Source organism: Podarcis tiliguerta (genome assembly GCF_965153285.1).
Source record: "Podarcis tiliguerta genome assembly, chromosome: 13".
Lineage (NCBI taxonomy): Eukaryota > Metazoa > Chordata > Lepidosauria > Squamata > Lacertidae > Podarcis > Podarcis tiliguerta.
The window spans coordinates 51,230,178-51,255,292 of NC_139546.1; the positions used below are offsets into that span (position 1 = coordinate 51,230,178).

At 50.3% G+C, this 25,115-nt stretch overlaps 1 protein-coding gene and 1 long non-coding RNA gene across 3 annotated transcripts in view; one reads left to right on the forward strand and one right to left on the reverse strand.

Moving 5' to 3' along the window:
• LOC310663273 overlaps positions 1-25,115 on the reverse strand; it is a 297,785-nt gene that overhangs the window by 92,318 nt on the left and 180,352 nt on the right. The gene's annotated exons all lie outside the window — the stretch shown is intronic.
• Positions 16,030-25,115, forward strand: part of NLGN2 (neuroligin 2) — a 45,201-nt gene continuing 36,115 nt past the window's right edge. For both annotated transcript variants that reach the window (XM_083410216.1, XM_083410217.1), the window contains exon 1: positions 16,030-16,518. In XM_083410216.1, the coding sequence (XP_083266342.1) occupies positions 16,053-16,518 (466 nt within the window). In that variant the 5' untranslated portion in view covers positions 16,030-16,052. The remainder of the gene's footprint in view (positions 16,519-25,115) is intronic.

Below are 25,115 nucleotides of genomic sequence, written 5' to 3' on the forward strand. Positions count from 1 at the left end.
GAGCCAAGGCTTGCAGATCGGAGGGTCGGCGGTTTGAATCCCCGCAATGACGGGGTGAGCTCCCGTTGCTCGGTCCCTGCTCCTGCCAACCTAGCAGTTCAAAAGCACGTCAAAAGTGCAAGTAGATAAATAGGTACCACTCCGGCGGGAAGGGAAATGGCGTTTCCGTGCACTGCTCTGGTTCGCCAGAAGCGGCTTTGTCATGCTGGCCACATGACCTGCGGACAAACGCCGGCTCCTTCGGCCAATAAAGCGAGATGAGCGCCGCAACCCCAGAGTCGTCCGCAAGTGGACTTAACGGTCAGGGGTCCCTTTACCTTTACCTTTACACAAGGGTTACGCAAGTTCAACATTAGGTCCCTTTATCAGACACCTTTCCCAACACCTCTTAAGTCCCCATCACCCAAAGAACAGTCAAACTCTTGACTTCTCCTTCCCCTCAGGACTTGTCTGGAGATGGGCCTTCAGAACACCTGACTTGCTCAACTGCCTCTGGGGGTGTCTAATGTTGCCCCCCTGGTCATTCCCTGGGTGGGGGGCCGTGAATGCCCTCTCACGCTTGGGGAATTATGGCGGGATGCCTTGTTTCTGTTTCTTGGTTCATGGAGGGAGGTGGAGCCCAAATTCAACTTTCTTTCAGGGTTAAAATGGTCTCGGAATGAGGAGATTCGGTTCAAGGATGGATTTTCTACGAATTTATAAAGCTAGATTTCTTCCCTGCGCTGTCAAGTCGAAAGGATACGTTCAGGCATAATATTTGCAACGTGTAACAACTATAAAGATGTGTTTTCCCCATTGTCATTTCCATAACAAAAAGAATGGGGGAAATTCTTAATTTATTTAGGAGCCCACTATGAGCAGCTGAATAGATTGGCAGGATTTTAACCTCACTTGTCATGTAACAAGTAATCTGGATAGATTCAAAATATAGATTATGAAATAATATGGAGTTGAAAATGTTGTCAATAGGACCCATGGAGGGGATGAAGTCTTGAGATTCAGAAAAATCATATATATATATATATATATATGCAGGTTTTGGTGTCCTCGGGTGTCTTCCCGTGTAAAAGTTGGGGTGTCTAGGCGACGTTTCGACGAGGTCTCACTCGTCATCTTCAGGCTGGTGCTTTCGGCTTCTTGTTACTGGAACAGAGCAGGATCTCAGTGTTTGAGTTCCTATAAATACTGTTGAGGAGGTGTGGTGTATAGCCTCCAATGTTCTGGGCAGAGAGGAGGTTCCCAGGCTAGTGTGCCTTTTCTTCTTTTGTTCCTTAATTACTTGAGGGATATCTTGAGTGATTTCTTGAGTGATTTCCTGAATCCCACTTAGGTGGGTCATTAGGTGTGGATTAGTTGCTAAAGCCTTCGTGTCTTGAACTCTTGAACTTTGTGAAGAGTTTTTCTGAGAAGATGGCTGTACTGCACTTGGTTGTGCTCTGGCTTGGCTTCGTGTATAGGGGCGAGCTGTGGTTTTGTGGCCTGTGCCAGCCAGATCTGTGTAGGGATTGCAGGGGGGTGCAGCATCCGGAGGTGCCACCCTGGTTTGGCTACTGGATGGTGTCTGTAATTTATCTGTGGAGAGGGTCTGGGTTTGGGTCTGGTGTGGTTGATTGGTGATGGCGTTCTGTGTGCCTCTGGATCTGGTGTCAGATTTTGTGGGGAGGGCTAATTTCCAGATGTCTGGCAAGCGGGATGTGTCGTCACGCTTGTTCATGTTGTGAGGGTGTTTCTCTATCTCGATGGCTTCCATGACATCCCGCTTGCCAGACATCTGGAAATTAGCCCTCCCCACAAAATCTGACACCAGATCCAGAGGCACACAGAACGCCATCACCAATCAACCACACCAGACCCAAACCCAGACCCTCTCCACAGATAAATTACAGACACCATCCAGTAGCCAAACCAGGGTGGCACCTCCGGATGCTGCACCCCCCTGCAATCCCTACACAGATCTGGCTGGCACAGGCCACAAAACCACAGCTCGCCCCTATACACGAAGCCAAGCCAGAGCACAACCAAGTGCAGTACAGCCATCTTCTCAGAAAAACTCTTCACAAAGTTCAAGAGTTCAAGACACGAAGGCTTTAGCAACTAATCCACACCTAATGACCCACCTAAGTGGGATTCAGGAAATCACTCAAGAAATCACTCAAGATATCCCTCAAGTAATTAAGGAACAAAAGAAGAAAAGGCACACTAGCCTGGGAACCTCCTCTCTGCCCAGAACATTGGAGGCTATACACCACACCTCCTCAACAGTATTTATAGGAACTCAAACACTGAGATCCTGCTCTGTTCCAGTAACAAGAAGCCGAAAGCACCAGCCTGAAGATGACGAGTGAGACCTCGTCGAAACGTCGCCTAGACACCCCAACTTTTACACGGGAAGACACCCGAGGACACCAAAACCTGCATTCCTGTACCCGTGAAAATCTACGAAAGCATATATATATATATATATATATATATATATATGAAAAGTCAAAAACGATTTCCAAAAAATAAGAAGAAAATAGGGATCTCCTATTTAATAATGTGCAGCTTAACATACATAAAAACATAATAGAACGTTAAACGTTGAAAAGCGTCCCCATACAAGGCTGTCTTCAGATGTCTTCTAAAGGTTGTACAGTTACAGTGGCGGCGGCGGCGGCGGGGGGGGGGGGAGTATTTGATCCCCTGCTAAATTTGCCCTCTGACAAAGAAATGACCAGTCCATAATTTTAATGGTAGGTTTACTGTAGCTGTGAGAGACAGAATAACAACAGGAAAAAAAACCCCAGAAACCCCAGAAGACAAAAGTCAAAAATTGGTGTGCATTATATAATGAGTGAAATAAGTATTTGATCCCCTGTCAACCAGCCAGATGTCAGGCTACCGGGTATCCTCCTCACTGCATCTCCTTGGCTCAGGGGTCCCATAACCCCATACCCTCTCCGCTGAGAATAGGAACGTCCTGATCGCCAAAGAATTGATGCTTTTGAATTCTGGTGCTGGAGGAGACTCTGGAGAGTCCCCTGGACTGCAAGAAGATCAAACCTCTCCATTCTGAAGGAAATCAGCCCTGAGTGCTCACTGGAAGGACAGATCCCGAAGCTGAGGCTCCAAGACTTTGGCCACCTCATGAGAAGAGAAGACTCCCTGGAAAAGACCCTGATGTTGGGAAAGATGGAGGGCACAAGGAGAAGGGGACAACGGAGGACGAGATGGTGGGACAGTGTTCTCAAAGCTACAAACATGAATCTGACCAAACTGCGGGAGGCAGTGGAAGACAGGAGTGCCTGACGTGCTCTGGTCCAGGGGGTCACGAAGAGGTGGACACCACTAAATGATTCAACAACAACAACAAGAAGGAAAAGTGGGAGGTTCCGGGATCAGTTCAGAAACTGGGACGGTTTCTGTCAATTCGGGACTGTCCCTGGAAAATTGGGATACTTTGAGGGTCTGTCTCCCCCTGGGCTCCCTCCTTTGGGGGTTCCCTTCCTGGTGCCTCCTACCATTCAACGGCATCCAGGCAGTCCATGGCAAGACTTCGAACTGCGGAACTCCCTGCCACAGGAGTCAGTGATGGCCACGAACCTGGATGGCTTTAAAAGAGGGCAGGACAAATTCATGGAGGGGGAGAGGGCTATTGATGGCTCCACCCCCATCGTTTAGCCCAGATGCTGAGGTCCAGCTCCGAGGGCCTTCTGGCGGTTCCCTCCCTCTGAGAAGCCAAGTTACAGGGAACCAGGCAGAGGGCCTTCTCGGTGGTGGCGCCCGTCTTCCCTTCAGATGCCAAGGAAATAAACAACTACCTGACTTTCAGAAGACATCTGAAGGCAGCCCTGTTCAGGGAAGTTTTTAATGTTTGATGTGCTTTGAATGTTCTGTTGAAAGCTGCCCAGAGTGGCTGGGGAAACCCAGCCAGATGGGTGGGGTAGAAATAATAAATTATTATTATTATTATTACTCCTCCTAGCCACAATGGTTCTGTCCTGCCTCCACGGTTGGAGGCAGCGATGCTTCTGAATTCCCTCCTGGAAACCGCAGGAGGGGAGAGCGGGTCTTGTGTTCAAATCCTGATTGCGAGTTTCCCACCACGGGCATCTGGTTGAGAACAGGATGCTAGATGGGGCTCTTCTGAGCAGCGTTCAAAATCAGCCACGCTCCAGGTGCCTTTTGCACCTGACTATCGGCCACCTTGCCAACAAAGGTCCGTATAGTTAAAGCTCTGGTTTTCCCAGTAGTGATGTATGGAAGTGAGAGCTGGACCATAAAGAAGGCTGATGGCCGAAGAATGGATGCTTTTGAATTCTGGTGCTGGAGGAGACTCTTGAAGTCCCATGGACTGCAAGAAGATCAAACCTCTCCATTCTGAAGGAGATCAGCCCTGAGTGCTCACTGGAAGGACAGATCCTGAAGCTGAGGCTCCAAGACTTTGGCCACCTCAGGAGAAGAGAAGACTCCCTGGAAAAGACCCTGATGCTGGGAAAGATGGAGGGCACAAGGCGAAGGGACGGCGGAGGACGAGATGGTGGGACAGTGTTCTCAAAGTGACCAACATGAGTTTGACCAAAGTGCGGGAGGCAGTGGAAGACAGAAGGGCCTGGCGTGATCTGGTCCCGGGGGCCACGAAGAGTCGGACACCACTAAACGACTAAACAACAACAAATTGGCCACCTGTGACTAGGTGAAGATGCCCGGGCGCCCATCCTGAACTCTCCACCATCTTGTGGATCCTTGGATCTGGACTGTTTCCACACACTCGTACCCCTGTCCCATAGAATTCCATCAGCTATATTTTCTCTGCCCAATTGGAACGAATTTCTGGAACCAAAACGCTTTTTCTGTGCGGCCTGAGAAGGTGTCCTCACCCTTAAGAAAAAGAGGTAGGGACGGGCCTATATATACCGTATTTTCCCGTGTATAAGACGAGGTTCCCCCCTAAAAACAAATGTCAAAAATTAGGGGCCGGATAGATATACACGGATAGCGTCGAGGGTGGACTGGCAATTGGTCTTGAATGGGGTAACTGTGCCCCTGAAGGACCAGGTGCGCAGCCTGGGAGTCATTTCGGACTCACCGCCGTCCATGGAGGCGGAGGTTAATTCTGTGTCCAGGGCAGCTGTCTACCAGCTCCACGTGGTACGCAGGCTAAGACCCTAGCTGCCCGCAGACTGTCTCGCCAGAGTGGCGCATGCTCTGGTTATCTCCCGCTTGGACTACTGCAATGCTCTCTACGTGGGGCTACCTTTGAAGGTGACCCGGAAACTGTAACTAATCCAGAATGCGGCAGCCAGACTGGGGACTGGGAGACCAAATAACACCGGTCCTGAAAGACCTCCATTGGCTCCCAGTACGTTTTCGAGCACAATTCAAAGTGTTGGTGCTGACCGTTAAAGCCCTAAGCGGCCTCGGTCCTGTATACCTGAAGGAGCATCTCCACCCCCATCATTCAGCCCGGACACTGAGATCCAGCTCCGAGGGCCTTCTGGTGGTTCCCTCACTGTGAGAAGCAAAGCTACAGGGAACCAGGCAGAGGGCCTTCTCGGTGGTGGCGCCCACCCTGTGGAACGCCCTCCCATCAGATGTCAAAGAGATAAACAATTACCTGACATTCAGAAGACATCTTAAGGCAGCCCTGTTGAAGGAAGTTTTTAATATTTAATGCTGTATTGTTTTTAATACTTGATTGGGAGACGCCCAGAGTGGCTGGGGAAACTCAGCCAGATGGGCGGGGTATAAATAATAAATTATTATTATTATTATTATTATTATTAGTTGTCGCCCCAAAAATCGGGGGTTTCTTATAGGCAAAAAAATATGGTATGTGGGCTGTCCCTGAATCAAGGGACTTTTCTTCACGTTCTCAAAACTCCTAACCTAGCTCAGTGTTGTCGTCTGAGGTAGCAATAATAATAATAATAATAATAATAATAATAATAATAATAATAATAATTTATTATTTGTACCACCCCATCTGGCTGGGTTTCACAGCCACTCCAGAAGCGAGAATCAGTCACAGCCAGTCCACTGTTTGAAAAAATAAGACTTTACAGCCTCCTGGCCCCCAAAATGGCGACTGTAACTTTGGTTTTAGGAGCCATTTGGCGCCTAGATTATACACCTGAGTTTCTAACCCTGCTTGTGAGGTTCCTGTCTATTGTGGTGGGCTTAATATCTCAGATGGCTTAATATCTCACAGTCGTTTGGGGGTAAAGACTGCTACCGGCACGCTTCTCTAGAAATTAAGATCGTAAGCAGAGCCTTATGGAATAGGCTTATCTTAGTCCAGCATTCTGTTCTCACAGTGGCCAACTGGGTGCCCATCGTAGGAAACCCGCCTTCAGGATTTGAACACAAGACCCGCTCTCCCCTCTCTCGTGGTTTCCGGCAACTGGGATTCAGGAACATTTCTGCCTCAATCCAAAGAGGCAGAGAGCGTTCAGACAGCTGAACCTCCGGCGCTTAGTGAATTCTTTTTAAAAAATAAAAATAAAATCCAGCAAGCTTTTTAGTTGAATTCTGGTTTTAGCTTGTTTTTATTTTCATTGCCCTGAGTTTTTTCCAGAGACGGCTACGTTTAAGCGGGATGCGAATTTGCCTAAATAGATAAATAGGTACAGCGTTGCCCTGGGCTCCTTTGGGAGGGAGGGCGAGAACAGAAATTTAATAAAGAAATAAAATAAAAACGGGCCTCTATCTCAACCGTGTCAGCGCAGCCAAGCTTCCATCAGCCCAACGATTACTGGTGGGTGCTGTAGTCCCAAACAACTGGAAGACATCAGGCTGGGATTTGGCTAACGCATGTAAGAAATAATATTATTACAATTATGTATGTGTTGCATTTATATCCCACCTTTCCCCTCTAAGGATCTCAAGGCGGCACAGGCAGGGTTCTCCCCTCCCTCATTACAACAGCCCTGTGAGGTTGTTGTTGTTGAGTCGTTTAGTCGTGTCCGCCTCTTCGTGACCCCCTGGACCAGAGCAGGCCAGGCCCTCCTGTCTTCCACTGCCTCCCGCAGTTTGGTCAGACTCATGCTGGTAGCTTCGACAACACTGTCCAACCATCTTGTCCTCTGTCGTCCCCTTCTCCTTGCGCCCTCCATCTTTCCCAGCATCAGGGTCTTTTCCAGGGAGTCTTCTCTTCTCATGGGGTGGCCAAAGTCTTGGAGCCTCAGCTTCAGGATCTGTCCTTCCAGGGAGCCCTCAGGGCTGATTTCCTTCAGAATGGAGAGGTTTGATCTTCTTGCAGTCCATGGGACTCTCAAGAGTCTCCTCCAGCACCAGAATTCGAAAGCATCCATTCTTCGGGTGATCAGCCTTCTTTATGGTCCAGCTCTCACTTCCATACATCACTACTGGGAAAACCATGGCTTTCACTATACGGACCTTTGTTGGCAAGGTGATGTCTCTACTGCCCTGTGAGGTAGACGAGGCTAAGAGAGTGGAAGTGTCGGGCACAGCTTCATAGCCAAGTAATAGTAACAACAACAACAACAAATTTATTTATACCCCGCCCTCCCCGGCCAGAGCTGGACTCAGGGCGGCTAACACCAGTAAAATTACAGTAAAAACATAATGGGGGGGGGACCACCAATTTAAAATACAGGTTAAAATGCAATTTAAAATGCAGCCTCATTTTAAAAGCAGCCCACAGATCAAGATCATAAGGGGAGGGAAACATAAGGGTCAGACTGAGTCCAAACCAAAGGCCAGGAAGAACAGCTCTGTCTTGCAGGCCCTGCGGAAAGATGTCAAGTCCTGCAGGACCCTGGTCTCTTGGGACAGAGCGTTCCACCAAGTCGGGGCCAGTACTGAAAAGGCCCTGGTCCTAGCTGAGACCAATCTAACCTCCTTGTGACCTGGGACCTCCAAAGTGTTGTCATTTGTGGACCTCTCCGCGGGGCGTATCAGGAGAGGCGGTCCCGTAGGTACGTGAGTCCTAGGCCATGTCAAAGTAAGGGGACTTCACCCCTGGTCTGCCCCATGCCCCAGTCGAGCGCTCTAACCACTACCCCACACTGCCTCTCATCAAGCACTGGAGGCTTTCTCATGGGAAGGGAGCTGGTTGGACCAAGGTGCCTCTGGCAAAGGCGAGGTGGTCGGGTAGTCGGCGGCTCTAAAAGGCGAATAATAATAATTAGCAGTAATAATTAGCATTTATATAGTGCTTTCGAAACGCAGAAAGGTTGGTATTGTTATAATTTGCACGATTATTCTTCATAATCATGCTGGTTGTGCGGTGGGGATGAAGTGTTTTTTCACAGGGAGGGGGAATCGTTTGAATCCACCGATGATGCCTTTGTTTCCACGCTGCTGACGAGGCGAAAACCAATAAGTGAATTGTAGAATTCTAGAATGGGGAGGTTCCCTGGGGTCATTTAGTCCAACCCACTGAAAATGCAGGAATCCCAGCGAAAGCATCCGTGACAGATGGCCGCCCGACCTCTGTTTAAAAGCCTCTAGCGAAGGAGAACCCAAGGGAGACCACTCCATTACGGTCAGAAAGTCCTTCCTCCTGTTCTGTCGGGATCTCCTTGCTTGTCATTTGAATCGACTCGGATCCTGCCCTGCGGAGCAGGAGAAAGCAAGCTTGCTCCATCTTCCTTATGTCAGCCATGAGATATTTGGTGAGATATTTTGGCTCTGTGGGTTAAACCACAGAGCCTAGGGCTTGCCGATCAGAAGGTCGGCGGTTCGAATCCCCGCAATGATGGGGTGAGCTCCCGTTGCTCGGTCCCTGCTCCTGCCAACCTAGCAGTTTGGAAGCACACCAGTGCAAGTAGATAAATAGGTACCGCTCTGTCGGGAAGGTAAACGGCGTTTCCATGCGCTGCTCTGGTTCACCAGAAGCGGCTTAGTCCTGCTGGCCACATGACCTGGAAGCTGTATGCCGGCTCCCTCAGCCAATAAAGCGAGATGAGCGCCCCAACCCCAGAATCGGCCGCAACTAGACCTAATAGTCAGGGGTCCCTTTACCTTTACCTTTACCTTTACCTATCTCCTCTCAGTCTCCTCTTTCCCAGGCTAAACATACCCAGTTACTTCAATCGTTCCTCATCAGGCTCAGTTTCCGGACTCAGTGCTTTCCATCAGCTTCAGCCAGTGGCCCAGCTACACCCCTATCTGGACAGGGATAATAATAATAATAATAATAATAATAATAATAATAAAATTTTATTTATACCCCGCCCTTCCTGGTTCAAAAACCGGGCTCAGGGCGGCTAATGACAAATTTAAAACACTTAATTGTAAAAGCAGCATAAAACACAGTCTAAAAACATGAATAACAATAAAATTCAAAGTTCAGAAATGAATTTAGGGGAAATCCATCTAATAAATGTTAGATAATCACCAGGGCTAGCTGTCTGAATTGGTCCTACTTGGGCCAGTGAGGAGGCCAGGGGAGAATTAGCTGTGGGGTCTCAGAGTGGGTGATCTTCATAAAAGGGGAGGGGGAGGGAAGAGAAGGGAAAATAAAATATCAGGCTGAATTCAAATTAAAAGCCAGGCGGAATAGCTCTGTCTTAAAGGCCTGGCGGAAGGAGGTTAAATCCTGCAGGGCCCTGGTCTCCTGGGACAGAGCATTCCACCAGGTCGGAGCCATCACTGAGAAGGCCCTGGCCCTGGTGGAGAATAGCCTGACTACTGTTGTCTATGCTCTGGTAACCTCAAAATTAGATGACTGCAATGCTGCCTTTGGAAACTTCAGTGAGTGCAGAATTCAGCAGCCAGGTTGCTCACCAGAGAAAGACGGTTTGAGCATATTTCACCAATCCTGGTCCAACTGCAATGGCTACCAATTAGTTTCCAGGTCCAATTCAAAGTGCTGGTTTTGACCTATAAAGCTTTAAAGGGCTCAGGACTGCAATACCTCAAGGACCGCCTCTTCCCATAATAACCTGCCCGGACCCTGAAATCACCTTCTGACTCCTTTCTTTGTGTCCCTCCTCCTTGAGAAGTCGGGGGATGGCAACACGAGAACGGGGCCTTTTTTGCAGTGGCTCCCCATCTGTGGAATGCTCTCCCCAGGGAAGTTTGCCTGGCGCCTTCATTATACACCTTTAGGCACCAGGCAAAAACGTTCCTTTTTCTCCAGGCCTTTGGTTGATATTCTTGATATCCAACGCACTTTTAGAATGTGGCTCTTTTGGGGGTTTTTTTTAAAATTGGTTTATTGTTTTTGGTTTGATTTTATATGTTGTGCTCTTGTTGTGAACCGACCTGAGACCTCCGGGTATAAGGCGGTGCGTAAGTTGAGTAAATAAAAGAAATAAATCATTTTGGGCACCCTCCTCTACACACCCTCTTGCTTGCCCACATCGTGACACCTGGGTGACACCTGGCTTGAGAGCAGTACATGTGAAAAGGATCTAGGAGTCTTGGTTGACTACGAACTTGACATGAGCCAACAGTGTGACGCGGCAGCTAAAAAAGCCAATGCAATTCTGGGCTGCATCAATAGGAGTATAGCATCTAGGTCAAGGGAAGTAATAGTGCCACTGTATTCTGCTCTGGTCAGACCTCACCTGGAGTACTGTGTCCAGTTCTGGGCACCACAGTTCAAGAAGGACACTGACAAACTGGAACGTGTCCAGAGGAGGGCAACCAAAATGGTCAAAGGCCTGGAAACGATGCCTTATGAGGAACGGCTAAGGGAGCTGGGCATGTTTAGCCTGGAGAAGAGGAGGTTAAGGGGTGAGATGATAGCCATGTTCAAATATATAAAAGGATGTCACATAGAGGAGGGAGAAAGGTTGTTTTCTGCTGCTCCAGAGAAGCGGACACGGAGCATTGGATCAAAACTACAAGAAAGAAGATTCCACCTAAACATTAGGAAGAACTTCCTGACAGTAAGAGCTGTTCGACAGTGGAATTTGCTGCCAAGGAGTGTGGTGGAGTCTCCTTCTTTGGAGGTCTTTAAGCAGAGGCTTGACAACCATATGTCAGGAGTGCTCTGATGGTGTTTCCTGCTTGGCAGGGGGTTGGACTCGATGGCCCTGGTGGTCTCTTCCAGCTCTATGATTCTATGATCGTTCTTAAACTGTGGCACCCAGAACTGGATCCAGGACTCCAGTTGTGGTTTGGCCAAGGCAGAACAGGCAGCCCTGTTCAGGGAAGTTTTTAATGTGTGATATCTTAATTTATTTTTGGTCTTTGTGGAAGCCGCCCAGAGTGGCTGGGGAAACCCAGCCAGATGGGCGGGGTACAAATAATAAATTATTATTATTATTATTATTATTATTATTATTATTATTATTCCTTCGATCGAGACTGATGCAGCCTGGAACAGCGTTAGCTGTTTTTGCTGCTGCATCACACTGCCAACTCACTCTTTGACATTCGCCCCTTTGGATAGAAAGAACGTGGAATCGTAGAATTCTCTTTGTCTCTCAAAATTGGAATCGCCACCCATTCACCCTGCCCAGGGCCGGATTTAGGTTTGATGAGGCCCTCAGCTACTGAAGGTAACGGGGCCCTTTAAATGTCCAGCTCTCCTTTGTCAACAGCAAATTGTCGCTGGTTTTCTAGTGTTGAATATATGCTATACAGTCATACCTCAGGTTACAGCCACTTCAGGTTGTTTATCAGGTTGTGGACCGCCGAAAGCTGGAAGTACCGGAACGGGTTACTTCCGGGTTTCGGCAGCCGCACATGCGCAGAAGCGCTAAACCGTGCTTTGCACATGCGCAGAAGCGTCGAATCGCAACCTGCACGTGCGCAGGCGCGGGTTGTGAATGTGCATCCCGCACGGATCACCTTCTGAGCGTCCACTGTATGGTCATTGATGGACCTCATAGGTATCTCAAGCCATTTGCCCCTGTTGCCAGGCAACCAGTCCATGCAGAATGTAGGCACCCTATATATAGAAAGGAGCAAACTCGGGATATTTTAGGGAGCAGGCGGGACCCACGACTTACATCCTAGGAGCCTACACAACACAAAACACTGTTGCTGTCTGTAAAAAGGGTAAAGGGACCCCTGACCATTAGGTCCAGTCGTGGCCGACTCTGGGGTTGCGGCACTCATCTCGCTTTACTAGCTGAGGGAGCCGGCGTCCAGCTTCCGGGTCACCTAGCCAGCAGGACTAAGCCGCTTCTGGCGAACCAGAGTAGCACACGGAAACACTGTTTACCTTCCCGCTGGAGTGGTACCTATTTATTTACTTGCACTTTGACGTGCTTTCAAGCTGCTAGGTTGGCAGGAGCAGGGGCCGAGCAATGGGAGCTCACCCCGTCATCGCGGGGATTCGAACCGCCAACCTTCTGATCGGCAAGCCCTAGGCTCTGTGGTTTAACCCACAGTGCCACCCACGTCCTGTCTGTAGGTTTTATTTTATTTGTTTTTTATCTTATATTTTGGAAATGTACATCCAGGTTTTTTCCCCCCTTTACATTTTTGGGGGGCCCCCAAGAGAGCGGGGCCCTAAGCTATAGCTTGTTTAGCTTATATGTAATTCCGAATGTAGGCCTCTGCCCTGGTCCCATCCACAACAAGCCTCCGCCAGGAGCCCACCTATTCCTCCCTCTGGCCACCCTGACCCCTCCGTTGAGGCACTGCAAGGCAGCACCCTCCAGATACGCAGGAACGCAATTCTCAACATCCCCTTGTGCCGCACACCCGCTATGCTCTCATCAGCCTCCCAGAGGGTCATGGGAGTTGTAGTCCCAGCCTGCTGGGAACTGTTAACGGAGAAATCTGAGGGCTCCCTTGGACATAAAACAAGGACCCCAGCCGGGAATACCAGAGCAAAACAGCAGCCAGTAGGCTTGGTCTTGATTGAAGAGTGTCACGACAGGACTCCCACCTGTCACAAGGTGGAACAAGATGGAAGCCCCGAACAAAAGAGAACCCAAACTTTTATTAGCTGCTAATCCCAATGTTACACCCCCCCCCAAACTACATCACAGTTACATCATGAAGGGGGAGGTCTGGTGGCAGGAATCTGAGCATCCTGGACCCTGCCCCATGGTTCCCCTTGCCCTCCACCAAACACCCATCAAGTGTAACAAAAAAGATATTTACAATTCCCTGTTTCCCAGCCAAGTTCATCCCACCCTTTTGTCTCCATCTGGGTTTGTTATTTCTGGAATGGCTACCTGTCTGGCACTCAGGTATCAGGATGCCAGGGATTATCACTCAGGCAGAGGGGCTGCTGAGTAGCTGAGCTCACCTGTCTAGATTAATTTCTGAAGTTTTCCCAGTGAGCCAGTACATAGAGACATTTATCAGTGAATTCTTACATTTGGAATCGTGCAGCAAAGGCCCTTTGAATAGATAGGAAGAAGCTGTGATGGGGTGTTTTACGGGGACAAGTCACAAAAGTCACAAAAGAGATTGTGCTGGTTTTGGTAGTGGGCTGCATGTGCATGATATCTGCTGGAGGGGCAAACACTCCCAACCTATACATAAATTCCTGCAAAAGCACCAAGCCTGGAGAAGGCCGACGCCAAGCTTCTGCGCCGCAGCAGCTGCCTCGACTTCCCCTGCGTCGAAGCGTCCGTCCGTCTGTCCGTCGGCTGTTCTGATGGCTTCGGGTTCTGGCATACGCTCCCAGCACCGCCCCCCCTTTCTCTCTGGGCCTTTTGGATTCTCCCAGACGCAATTTGGTACTAATTACACGTTCCTGCCTCTAATTGCCACATTGTGAATGATAAACAAAAAACTCCAGTTTTATTTAATTAAAGACCTGGTAGAATCCACCGGGGAGAATTGGTACGGTTGGAAAAAGGGGAGGCGGGGGGGAGAGGACGCTGCTTCTCCCAGCGCAGCGCAGGATCCGCGGGGATCGGTTTCCGCGTGGGAAATGATCCGCGCTTCGATCTGGAGGTTCAAGGGGTGGCGTGTTTGTGGCCCCGACCCAGAATGGCTGCTTACCTGCGCGTGGTAACGCAAAAACACACCTGGTTTGGGAAGAAATCAGAATTGAAGGAGGGAATGTCCAGGAAAGTCCATGAGGATTAAAAAGGTAAAGGTAAAGGGACCCCTGACCACTAGGTCCAGTCGTGGCCAACTCTGGGGTTGTGGCGCTCATCTCGCTTTATTGGCCGAGGGAGCCGGCGTACAGCTTCCGGGTCATGTGGCCAGCAGGACTAAGCCGCTTCTGGCGAACCAGAGCAGCGCACGGAAACGCCGTTTACCTTCCCGCCAGAGTGGTACCTATTTATCTACTTGCACTGGTGTGCTTTCGAACTGCTAGGTTGGCAGGAGCAGGGACCGAGCAACGGGAGCTCACCCCGTCATGGGGATTCGAACCGCCGACCTTCTGATTGGCAAGTCCTAGGCTCTGTGGTTTAACTCACAGCGCCCCCCGCGTCCACCCATGAGGATTACCTGTGGCCAAAGTGGTCTGTCCTTCCTTGAAGGTTTTTAAACAAAGGTTGGATGGCTATGTGTCCTGGAGATTTTAGCTGAGATTCCTTCATTGCAAGGGGCCGGACTAGATGACTCGTGGGGTCCCTACGATTCTACGCTTCTTTGAATCAGAAGGTTCCCCCTACGCAGGAATCTCAGCATCCCTGACAGATGGCCGTCTGACCTTATACATCTCCAAGGAAGGAGAGTCCGTCAATTCTTGTGGCAGTCTGTTCCACTGTCGAACAGCTCCTGCCGTCAGAAACTTCTTCCTGGTCAGATTCTCTTTTACTGTCCCTTGAATCTGTTGGTTCCTCCTCCCTTGTAACGCTGGACGTTCAGAGAAGCTGAGGGTCGGGCTATTTGGGATGGATAATAAGAAGTCCTTCAGCCCGTAGTTAGACGGTGGAACTCCCTGCCACAGGAGCCCACTGGGATGGCTTTGAAAGAAGATTGGACCTGTTCGTGGAGGACAGGGCTGGTGTTGCCTGCTGCGTTCTGCCTCTGTGGTTGGAGGCAGTAAATAGTTCTGAATCCCAGTTGTGGGGGACCTCAGGAGTGGGAGAGCGAGTCTTGTGTTCAAATTCTGCTCATGGGTTTCCCAGAATGGGCATTTGGTTGGCCGCTGTGAGAACAGGACACCAGCCTAGATGGGCCGCTAGCCTCATCCTTACGTTCTCATGTTGCATTTGGTTTGGTGGTCCATCACTCCCAACGGAAGACGAAAAATGGAAGTGTGGTTAATAGAATAGTTTTGCAAGGAGGCAGAGGAGATGTTTCAAACCAAATGGACTTGTTTTCCCTTAAGGGAACGGAGGTGCCTGGGGTGAGTCAAGGTACACCTGTTCTTCCCCCCCCCCCCACTCCACAAATCCCCAATCTCCCCTTTTTGTCCTCAACTCCCTCTTCGCAGGAAGTGTGAAGCGCAAGACTCATTGTTACGTAATCATGCATAATCTACATAATGTCAATATGCAGATTGTTTCCCAAGCAAAAAAGATTTTGGAGGTGAGTGGGCAGTACTTTGGGGAAAGGTAAAGGTGTTTTGGGGATGAGAGCTGTGTGTGCTGTACATTTAAAGCACATTTTCCCCCCTCCAAGAATCCTGGGAACTGTAGTTCGCCCCTTCCGGAACTATAACTCCCAGCACCCTCAAAAAGAAAACTACAGTTCCCAGAATCCTTTTTTTAAAAAAAGGGGTGAATTATGCTTTAAATCTATGGTGTGTCCATTTTAGGCAAAGAAAACGATTTGAGGGGTGAATGAATGGCTTCTTTCTGAAAACCCGTTCCTTTCTTTCTTTCTCTCCACCCACCCTGTCTGTTTCCTTTCCGTTTCTCCCCTTCTGCCTCTTATTCACCCCTCCCTTCGATTCCCCCCCCCCATCTCTTGACCTCTAGGTGCGTTTTTCAAGTCTGGCTGGACGCTTCCCGCTCTCCCGGGCCACGATGGAACGCAACAGACTCCTTTCCTCTGCCGGAAAACCCTCCTGCGATTCTCGCTAAGACCTCCGGGCTTCCTAATCCTCTCCTCTCGGGCCGCTCTCCTGGTGGTTATCTCCTCTTCCGCTGCTGCTGCTGTTCCGGCGGACGCCCGGCTCGCCTCTTTCCTCTTCCCTCCTCTTCGCCTGCTCCTCGCGCGAGGACGCTTCTTCCTCTCCCTTCCCCCGGCCCGCCCTCCCGGAATCCGTCGCCCGCCACCCCACCGCCATGTTCCTCCCGCCTTCGAGGCTCGTCTTGCGGGTGCTGAATCTCCGCACGGGCTCAGCCGTCCTCTTTTGGCTCCTGGGCCTGGCGCTGCGCTCCTTGCCCCTCTCGGGGCAGAAGCCGGAGGACAAGTACCCGGTGGTGCCCACCAACTACGGCAAGCTGCGGGGGATCAAGAAGGACCTCAACAACGAAATCCTAGGACCCGTGGTACAGTACCTGGGCATCCCCTACGCCACGCCGCCCGTGGGCGAGAGACGCTTCCAGCCCCCCGAGGCGCCCGCGTCCTGGTCCGAGGTGCGGAACGCCACCGGCTTCGCTCCCGTCTGCCCCCAGAACATCCACGGCATGCTCCCGGGCATCATGCTCCCGGTGTGGTTCACCGAAAACCTGGAGATTGTGGCGGGATACGTGCAGAACCAGAGTGAAGACTGCCTGTATCTCAACATCTATGTCCCCATGGAGGACGGTAAGGGTGCAAAAGGGGGGCGGGCGAGCGGACACGGGCGAGCCCCCCCAAACCCTCCCCTTGGCTGTCTCGCATCTCTCCCCACACCCCTCTCCAGCGCCGTAGGTCAGGGAACCTCACTCCCCGCTTAACACCGCAATCCCTTCTTTGAAATAATAAGAATCACCAGCAGAATCCAATCCTGGTCTTTAGCCCCGGCCGCCTCCCCTGCGCTGCTAACCGGAAACCCCTCCAATCGCTAGCTTCCCAGAAGCAGTTTGAGCAACGCCTCTGGGCATGTGCAGAGTGCTTTTTGCGACCGGAAGAGCTCCGCAGGATCGGAGCAGCGAGACCAGCATCCTTTAGTGTTATCATTTTTTAAAGAACAGTTTAGTTCAGGCGTATAGGATGGTCTAAACCACCGAGCCTAGGGCTTGCCGATCGGAAGGTCGGCGGTTCGAATCCCTGCCACGGGGTGAGCTCCCGTTGCTCGGTCCCTGCTCCTGCCAACCTAGCAGTCTGAAAGCACGTCAAAGTGCAAGTAGATAAATATACCTGGAGGAAAGGGATGCAAGTGGCGCTGTGGGTGAAACCACAGAGCCTAGGACTTGCCGATCAGAAGGTTGGCGGTTCGAATCCCCGCAATGACGGGGTGAGCTCCCGTTGCTTGGTCCCTGCTCCTGCCCACCTAGCAGTCCGAAAGCATGTCAAAGTGCAAGTAGATAAAGAGGTACCGCTCCGGCAGTAAGGTAAACAGTGTTTCCGTGCGCTGCTCTGGTTCGCCAGAAGAGGCTTAGTCCCGCTGGCCACATGACCCAGAAAAACTGCGGACAAACGGCTCCCTCGGCCAATAAAGCGAGATGAGCGCCCCAACCCCAGAGTTGTTCTCGACTAGACTTAACTGTCAGGGGTCCCTTTCCCTTTTTAGTTCAGGCATAGGCAAACTCGGCCCTCCAAATGTTTTGGGACTACAATTCCCATCATCCCTGACCACCGGTCCTGATAGCTAGGGATCATGGGAGTTGTAGTCCCAAAACATCTGGAGGGCCGAGTTTGCCTACGCTTGGTTTAGTTGAACGAGCTCGGTTGGTTAGAGCGTAGTGCTGGTGACACCAAGGTTGCGCGTTCGATTCCCCCCCATCAGGGTCGGCGGCACATCCTTGCATTGCAGCGTGTTGGACTAGATGACCGCTAGGGCCCCTTCTGACTCTCTGGTTCTGTGAGTCTGGTGGGAATTGATTGACTGATTACAATGTGGAAGGGAAAACGAAAAGCAGGGGGAAATGGATAAGGGTATACTGTGCTATTATTATAAAAGTTAACAGTGGCAATTACGGGCAACTTCTCATCTGTGTGCGCAGGCCAGGCGCCGCAAAATAAATACATGATTCGATTCCAGCCCAGAAGTGGCGGGAGAGAGCGGGGAAATGGCTGGCAAGGAGACCCTTCCCAGAGCTCAAAGAGGATGCCAGGGAGCCCAATGTCCAGAAACAAATGTTTAAAAGGCCAATAATAATAATACCGTATTTTTCACCCTATAGGACGCACCGTCTCATAAGGCGCACCTAGTTTTTTTTGGGGGGGAATAAAGGGTGGCGCTGTGGGTAAAAGCCTCAGCGCCTAGGGCTTGCCAATCGAAAGGTTGGCGGTTCGAATCCCCGCGGCTGCCAACCTAGCAGTTCGAAAGCACCCCCGGGGGCAAGTAGATAAATAGGGACCGCTTGCCAGAGCAGTGATGTCACGCTGGCCACGTGACCCGGAAGTGTCTTCGGACAGCGCTGGCCCCCGGCCTCTTGAGTGAGATGGGCGCACAACCCTAGAGTCAGACATGACTGGCCCGTACGGGCAGGGGTACCTTTACCTTTACCTTTAAAGGGAAAAAAAATTATTTCCCCCCCAGGCACGAGCTTCCCCCGACCCCAGCCCCCAGAACAGGCAACTCTCCACAAGCCGTGGGACCCCGGTGCCGGGCTCCCGCGCCTTGCAGAGAGCTGCGCGAAGCCTGGAGAGTGAGAGGGGTCGGTGCGCATCGACCCCTCTCGCTCTCCAGGCTTCAGCGAAAGCCTGCATTCGCCCCATAGGACGCACACACATTTCCCCTTCATTTTTGGAGGGGAAAAAGTGCGTCCTATGGGGCGAAAAATACGGTAATAATAATAATAATAATTTCAAAATACATGCTGTTCTCGAACTGGCCAGGTCGATGCCCCCCATAGGAAGCCCACAAGCAGAATGTAAGAATCCTTTTTTTTAAAAAATAATATTTATTAGAAGTTTTATAGTTACAAAAAGAAAAAAAAGCAATAAAGAATTTAACAAACAGTACATCAAAAAGAAAAAGAAAAACTAAAAAACAATACATCAAAATAACAAAAAATACAAAAACATTTAAAAACATTTAAAAAACATCCAATTTCCATATGTTTACCTTTCATTTGCTTGTTTCATTGACCTCCTCACACCTCCATTTTTTGTATTCTAGTTCAATTTAGCTATTTCAGCAAATCCTTTCCATCTTTTTCAATCTTTTTTTTCTTTCTATAATTTATCTTAACATACTGTAACTTTAAATTTTCCACTTTAACCCATTAACAATCAGTATCTACTTAATTCTTTATAACATTTCTGCTAAAACCATATAACTTCACTCCAGCATTCTTATAAAATTCATTAACTTTGCAGTATTTCTGTAAATATACTTTAATTTTTTTCCAATCTTCTTCCACCAACTCTTCTCTCTGGTCTCGGATTCTGCCAGTCATTTCCGCCATTTCCATGTAGTCCATCAGCTTCATCTGCCATTCTTCCCGGGTGGGCAGATCTTTTGTCTTCCCAGAATGTAAGAATCCTAGAATGATAGCGTTGGAAGACACCCTGAGGGTCATCTAGACCAACCCCATGCAAAGCAGGATTTTTTTGCCCAACGCAGGACTCGAACCCACAACCTTGCGATCAAGAGCCTCGTGCTCTACTGACTGAACTGTGCCGGTAGCCCTCAGGCCAGGCCAAGGGGTCACCTAGGCCTGCATCGTCTTCTCGTCGTGGCCAAACAGACGCGCCTGGCGGGAAACTCGAAAGCGGGTCCCGAGTTCGAGAGCAACCCTCCTCTCCTGTGGTTTCCAGGATTCAGAAGCAGAGCCTTTTTTGCCCGGTGCATCTTTCAACCTCAGGCTCAATCTGAACGCGCAGCTGCTCTCCTTTGGGGAGCCATGAAAATCCTGATTTCATTTTGTTTTTTCAAGCTGGGGTTGAATAAGCGCAGGATTCGCTCTCCCCAAAACGGACTGGGGCTTGTGAAAACTGAGTTTTTCTTCTCCAGATCATAGCATTGGACGTTGGGACCCCATGAGTCATTTAGTCTCCGCTCAGATTCATCGCAGAATCCTGCCAGATGGTGCAAATAATAAAACTATTATTATTATTATTATTATTATTATTATTCTACCAACGGAGCTATCCCAGTCTCAGACCAAACTGGCCGATCTAGCAGAGCGTTCCCAGCATGGACTGGCAGCAGCGGCTTGTTAGGGCTCCCGGCAGGGCCCTTTACCTATCCAGAGATCGTACCTGGAGCCTTCTTCACTCCAAGCAGGTCTCCCCCTGAGCAGCTCGAGACGTACAAAGACAGCAAAATGCCTTCTATCTAAAGCCAGACCTCTGCAAGCTACTTAGCTCAGTGCAGCCTACACGGGCCGGCAACAGCCCTGCTTTCAGGCACTGGAAGGGGGGGATCCCAGGCCTACCTGAAGATGCTCCCCCAGGATGGAGCCTTCTACATGCCAAGCAGGTGTCCCGCCACTAAGCTGCGACCTCGGGTCTAGCGATGAGCTTCATCCCTCCAAGAACAAGGGCTCCTCTCCCCAAAAACCCAGGGTGCTCTGGCTCCCAGAATCCTTTGCTGCGGCCCTTTGGGGACCCCCCAAGGCCATTTTTTCCCCACCGTCAGGTCCTGTCCGGGCGACGCTCGCCCTACAACCACCCCACTAACTTCAGGGTCGCGGGGCTTTGCCGGTCGGTGCGGAGAATGGCAAGGAATGGCCCGGCCTTAGGGCTACTGGCACAGCTCGGTCGGTAGAGCACAAGGCTCTTGATCGCAGGGTTGTGGGTTCGAGTCCTGCGTTGGGCAAAAAAATCCTGCTTTGCAGGGGGTTGGACTAGATGACCGTCGGGACCCCTTCCAGCGCTACCATTCTAGGATTCTTACATTCTGCTTGTGGGCTTCCTATGGGGGGCACTGATCTTGCCACTTTGAGAGAACAGGATGCATTTTGGAATTATTATTATTAGCCTTTTAAACATTTGTTTTTGGCCACAATTTGAGTTAATTTTAATGAAATGATTTGAGAATGTTGTCTTGTTTTATTGTTGTTAGCCGCCCTGAGCCCGGCTTTGGCTGGGGAGGGATATAAATAAAATTTATTACTATTATTATTATTATTATTATTATTATGGGAGGGAGAACACTCCGCAAAAAGCAGGGGATGGCGAGAAAGAGGAGGAGGAGGAGAAACCAGCTGCTTCTTCTAACCCCCAAAACGCCACCCCTTCCATCTCCCACCAAGCCCTCCCTCTCTCTTTTTGCAGCATCGCTAAGCCAGTTTCCTTGGCAACGGCCGGGAAGGGGGGGGGGTTGCATTTAAAGAAGGGGGGGGGGAGCAAATCCCAAAGCACTAGGCGGAAAAAACACACACAAGGCATCGGAGCGTCTACCCCCCCCCCCGTGTGGGGCACCTGCTCCTGGCAGAGGCGGCTGCTGTTCCTACACCCCCAACCCCAAATTCTGCCCCTCGCCCCCCCATCCCGTGCCCCACATCTTCTCTCTCCCCCTCCCTCTCTTTCTCCCCTCCGCGCGACACGCTTTTCCCCAGCTGCCGCCTGGGGCATCGCAGAGAAATGTCAGGTCCCATTTGGGCACCCTGCCTGCTGCTTCTCGCCCCCCCGAATCTCCCTCACCTGAGCGGCAAAGGCTCTGGCGTCTCCCTGGTCCAGCCTCCGCAAGGATGCCCTCACCTGTCCTCACCTGGATGAGGCCGAGGCAGCAGGGATGCAATAGTTCCCCGGTGGAAATAGGGATGTCCCGTTCCGTCGCGATAATTTCGCTGTGTATGCCCCGTGCGTCAGCTTCCAACAGATATAAAAACATAATAAAAGCATTTTTAAAAAACACCCATTCCCTATACAGTGGTACCCGCAAGACGAATGCCTCGCAAGACGAAAAACTCGCAAGACGAAAGAGTTTTTTGTTTTTTGAGTTGCTTCGCAAGACGAATTTCCCTATGGGCTCGCTTCACAAGACGAAACGTCTTGCGCCTTTTTCTTAAAACCGTCAGTGCATTCCTATGGGAAACCGTGCTTCGCAAGACGAAAAATTCACAAGACGAAAAAACTCGCAGAACGAATTAATTTCGCCTTGCGAGGCACCACTGTACAGTGGTACCTCGGGTTAAGTACTTAATTCGTTCTGGAGATCCGTTCTTAACCTGAAACTGTTCTTAACCTGAAGCACCACTTTATCTAATGGGGTCTCCCGCTGCCGCAGGAGCACGATTTCTGTTCTCATCCTGAAGCAAAGTTCTTAACCCGAGGTACTATTTCTGGGTTAGCGGAGTCTGTAACCTGAAGCGTATGTAACCTGAAGCGTACGTAACCTGAGGTACCACTGCACAGTCGTACCTCGGGTTGAAGTAACGGAGCGCGTTACTTCCGGGTTTTGCCGCTCGCGCATGCGCCGGCGGTCAAAATGGCGTCGCGCGCATGGGCCGGAGCGGCGAATTGCGGGTTGCGCTCGCTTCTGGGTGCGAACGGGGCTCCAGAACGGATCCCGTTCGCATCCAGAGGTACCACTGTACAGGATTGCTTTCGGACGGCTGTGGGGTCAGATAACTCCACACCCTCCAACATTTCTCCAGTGGAAATAGGGACGTCCTAAGGAAAAGCGGGAGATTCTGGGATCAAATCGAAAAACCGGAACGGCTTCTATAAATCGGGGCATCCTGGTAAATAGAGAAAATTGGAGGGTCCGGAATAGAAAACACAACCATCTTGGTCCCAAAGGTTTCACAGCTGGGGATAACACTGGAAAATAGGGACTTTTGGATGAGGCTCGGTTGGTTTGGGTTTTGGGTTTTCCCCCCCGGCCAATCTGAGCAGGTTACAGGCGGATTTAATGCCAGGCCCGATCTGGGATAATCTTCATTTAAAGAGGAGCCAGTAACTGGAAGCCCCATAACTGAATCTGCCCCACTGAGCGGTTTCCCAAACATGGGTCTCCGAGACTACAATTCCCATCATCCCCGACCGCTGCTCTTATTGGCTGCGGGCGATGGGAGATGTAGTCCCAAAACAGCTGGAGACCCACGTTTGGGAAACACTGGCCTAGAAGGGCCATGTTCATGTTGTTCATGGAGCGCTTTAAAGTCATGGCTCCTCCCCCAAGGAATCCTGGGAACTGTAGTTGGGTTGAGGGTGCTGAGAGCACAGAGGAAAAACTCCCAGAGTTCCCTGGGAAGCGGCGTTGAAGGTCAAACAGCCATGTCTTCTCCCAAGGGATTCTGGGAGATGTAGTTTGGGTTAACAGCCAATCCCTCTTCCCAGGGAATTCTGGGAATTGCAGTTCTCTGAAGGGAATAGTGGGGGGTCTTATCACAACTCTCAGCACCCTTTGCAAACTGCAGCTCCCAGAATCCTCTGGGGGAAGCCATGGCTGTTTAAAGCGGTATCGCAGCGCTTTTAACATCCGGCATGAATGCAGCCTAAGTGGGCCGTTGGCCGGATTCTGCAGCCTGGATCTTTTGATATTCCTGTTTGATAGGGAAGTCCCGCTCCCCATTTAGGGAAGTTTTTAATGCCTGTTGTTTTATTGTATTTTTAATATTTGGTTGGCAGCTGCCCAGAGTGCCTGGGGAAACCTAGCCAGGTGAGCATGGTAGAAATATTATTATTATTATTATTATTATTATTATTATTATTAAGCAGGCAGCTGTAGGAAATGTGCCTGGACCTCCTCAGAGTAACCCCTCTGGACAAATTTTCTTTAAACTATATATTTTTAAATTAACCCTACCTTTTCCCCAGGATGGGGCTCAAGGCGGCTTACAGATAAAAATAAAGGAATGCAGATAAAGATTGTCTGTATGGATGTTTAAATTCAATTTTGAGGGTCAATTTCATCCCTCCCCAATAGTGGAAAATAATCTCACCCGACATTTATGGCAAAATCTAATCTCAGGGACACCTCCGCAGCAGTCTCCCCCAATCTTTCGTTCCCTCTTGGCATCAGACTACAACTCCCATCATCCCTGACCGCTGCCATGTTGGATGGACTTGATGGCAGATAAAATCCCCCCAAAATCTGGAGGGCACGAGGTTGGCAAAGGCTGCTATAGGCTCAGGGCGATTTAATATCTGTGTCCGTCCCAGTGCACCCTGGGAAATGTGAGCCGGTGCGGACAAGATAATAATAATAATAATAATAATAATAATAATAATAATAATAATAATAATAATTTATTTATACCCTGCCCTCCCCAGCCAAGGCCGGGCTCAGGGTGGCTAACAAGCAAGAATAAAAACAAATTGAATGAATACAACTTAAAAACAAGGTTAAAATACAACATTGAAACATTAAAATATTAAAATGCAGCCTCATCACAGGAGGAGAAGGAAAAAGAAAGAGGGGGAAGGAATCAAACTGGCTCCAAGGCAAAGGCCAGGTGGAACAACTCTGTCTTACAGGCCCTGCAGAATGTCCCGGGCTCGCCCCAAACTATAACTCCCAGGGAGTAGGATAGTTAAAAGCAACGGGAGCGTAGCAGAGGTAGCCCACTTTGGGTCTGATCCAGTGGGAAGCCGCATGCATTCATATAAAATAAGAGAAGCTGGAAGGGACCCTAGAGGTCATCTAGTCCAACCCCCGCAACCACAGCTGAATTCCATCAGATCGGGTCCTTTGATAAGTAGCACAGGGCGGCTGGGTTCACCTACCTTTAGGTAAAGGTAAAGGGACCCTTGACCATTAGGTCCAGTCGTGGCTGACTCTGGGGTTGCGGCGCTCATCTCGCTTTATTGGCCGAGGGAGCCGGCGTACAGCTTCCGGGTCACCTAGCCAGCAGGACTAAGCCGCTTCTGGCAAACCAGAGCAGCGCACGGAAACGCCGTTTACCTTCCCACCGGAGTGGTACCTATTTATCTACTTGCACTTTGAGGTGCTTTCGAACTGCTAGGTTGGCAGGAGCAGGGACCGAGCAACGGGAGCTCACCCCGTCATTGCGGGGATTCGAACCGCCGACCTTCCGATCGGCAAGTCCTAGGCTCTGTGGTTTAACCCACAGCGCCACCTGCATCCCCTTCACCCACCTTTGGGTCGGCCCAAACCCCAGCAGCCTCCTCTTTCCCTTTCCGTTGTTGTTCTCTGCACGAACGGCCGCTAACCTCCGGAACTGCCTGCCACAGGAATTCCCGAGAGAGTCAAGAGAGAAAGCCGCACTTTGAATTGTGGGCGGGTGGAAGAAGAGAGGGGCGATGTCAGGGCAGAGAGGCAGGATCCGCGGGCTTGTCCCGAGAGAGTAGCGCAGGTCAGGAGGGTGAAGGGGCACTTGTGGTTAGCCCCTTCCCTCCCT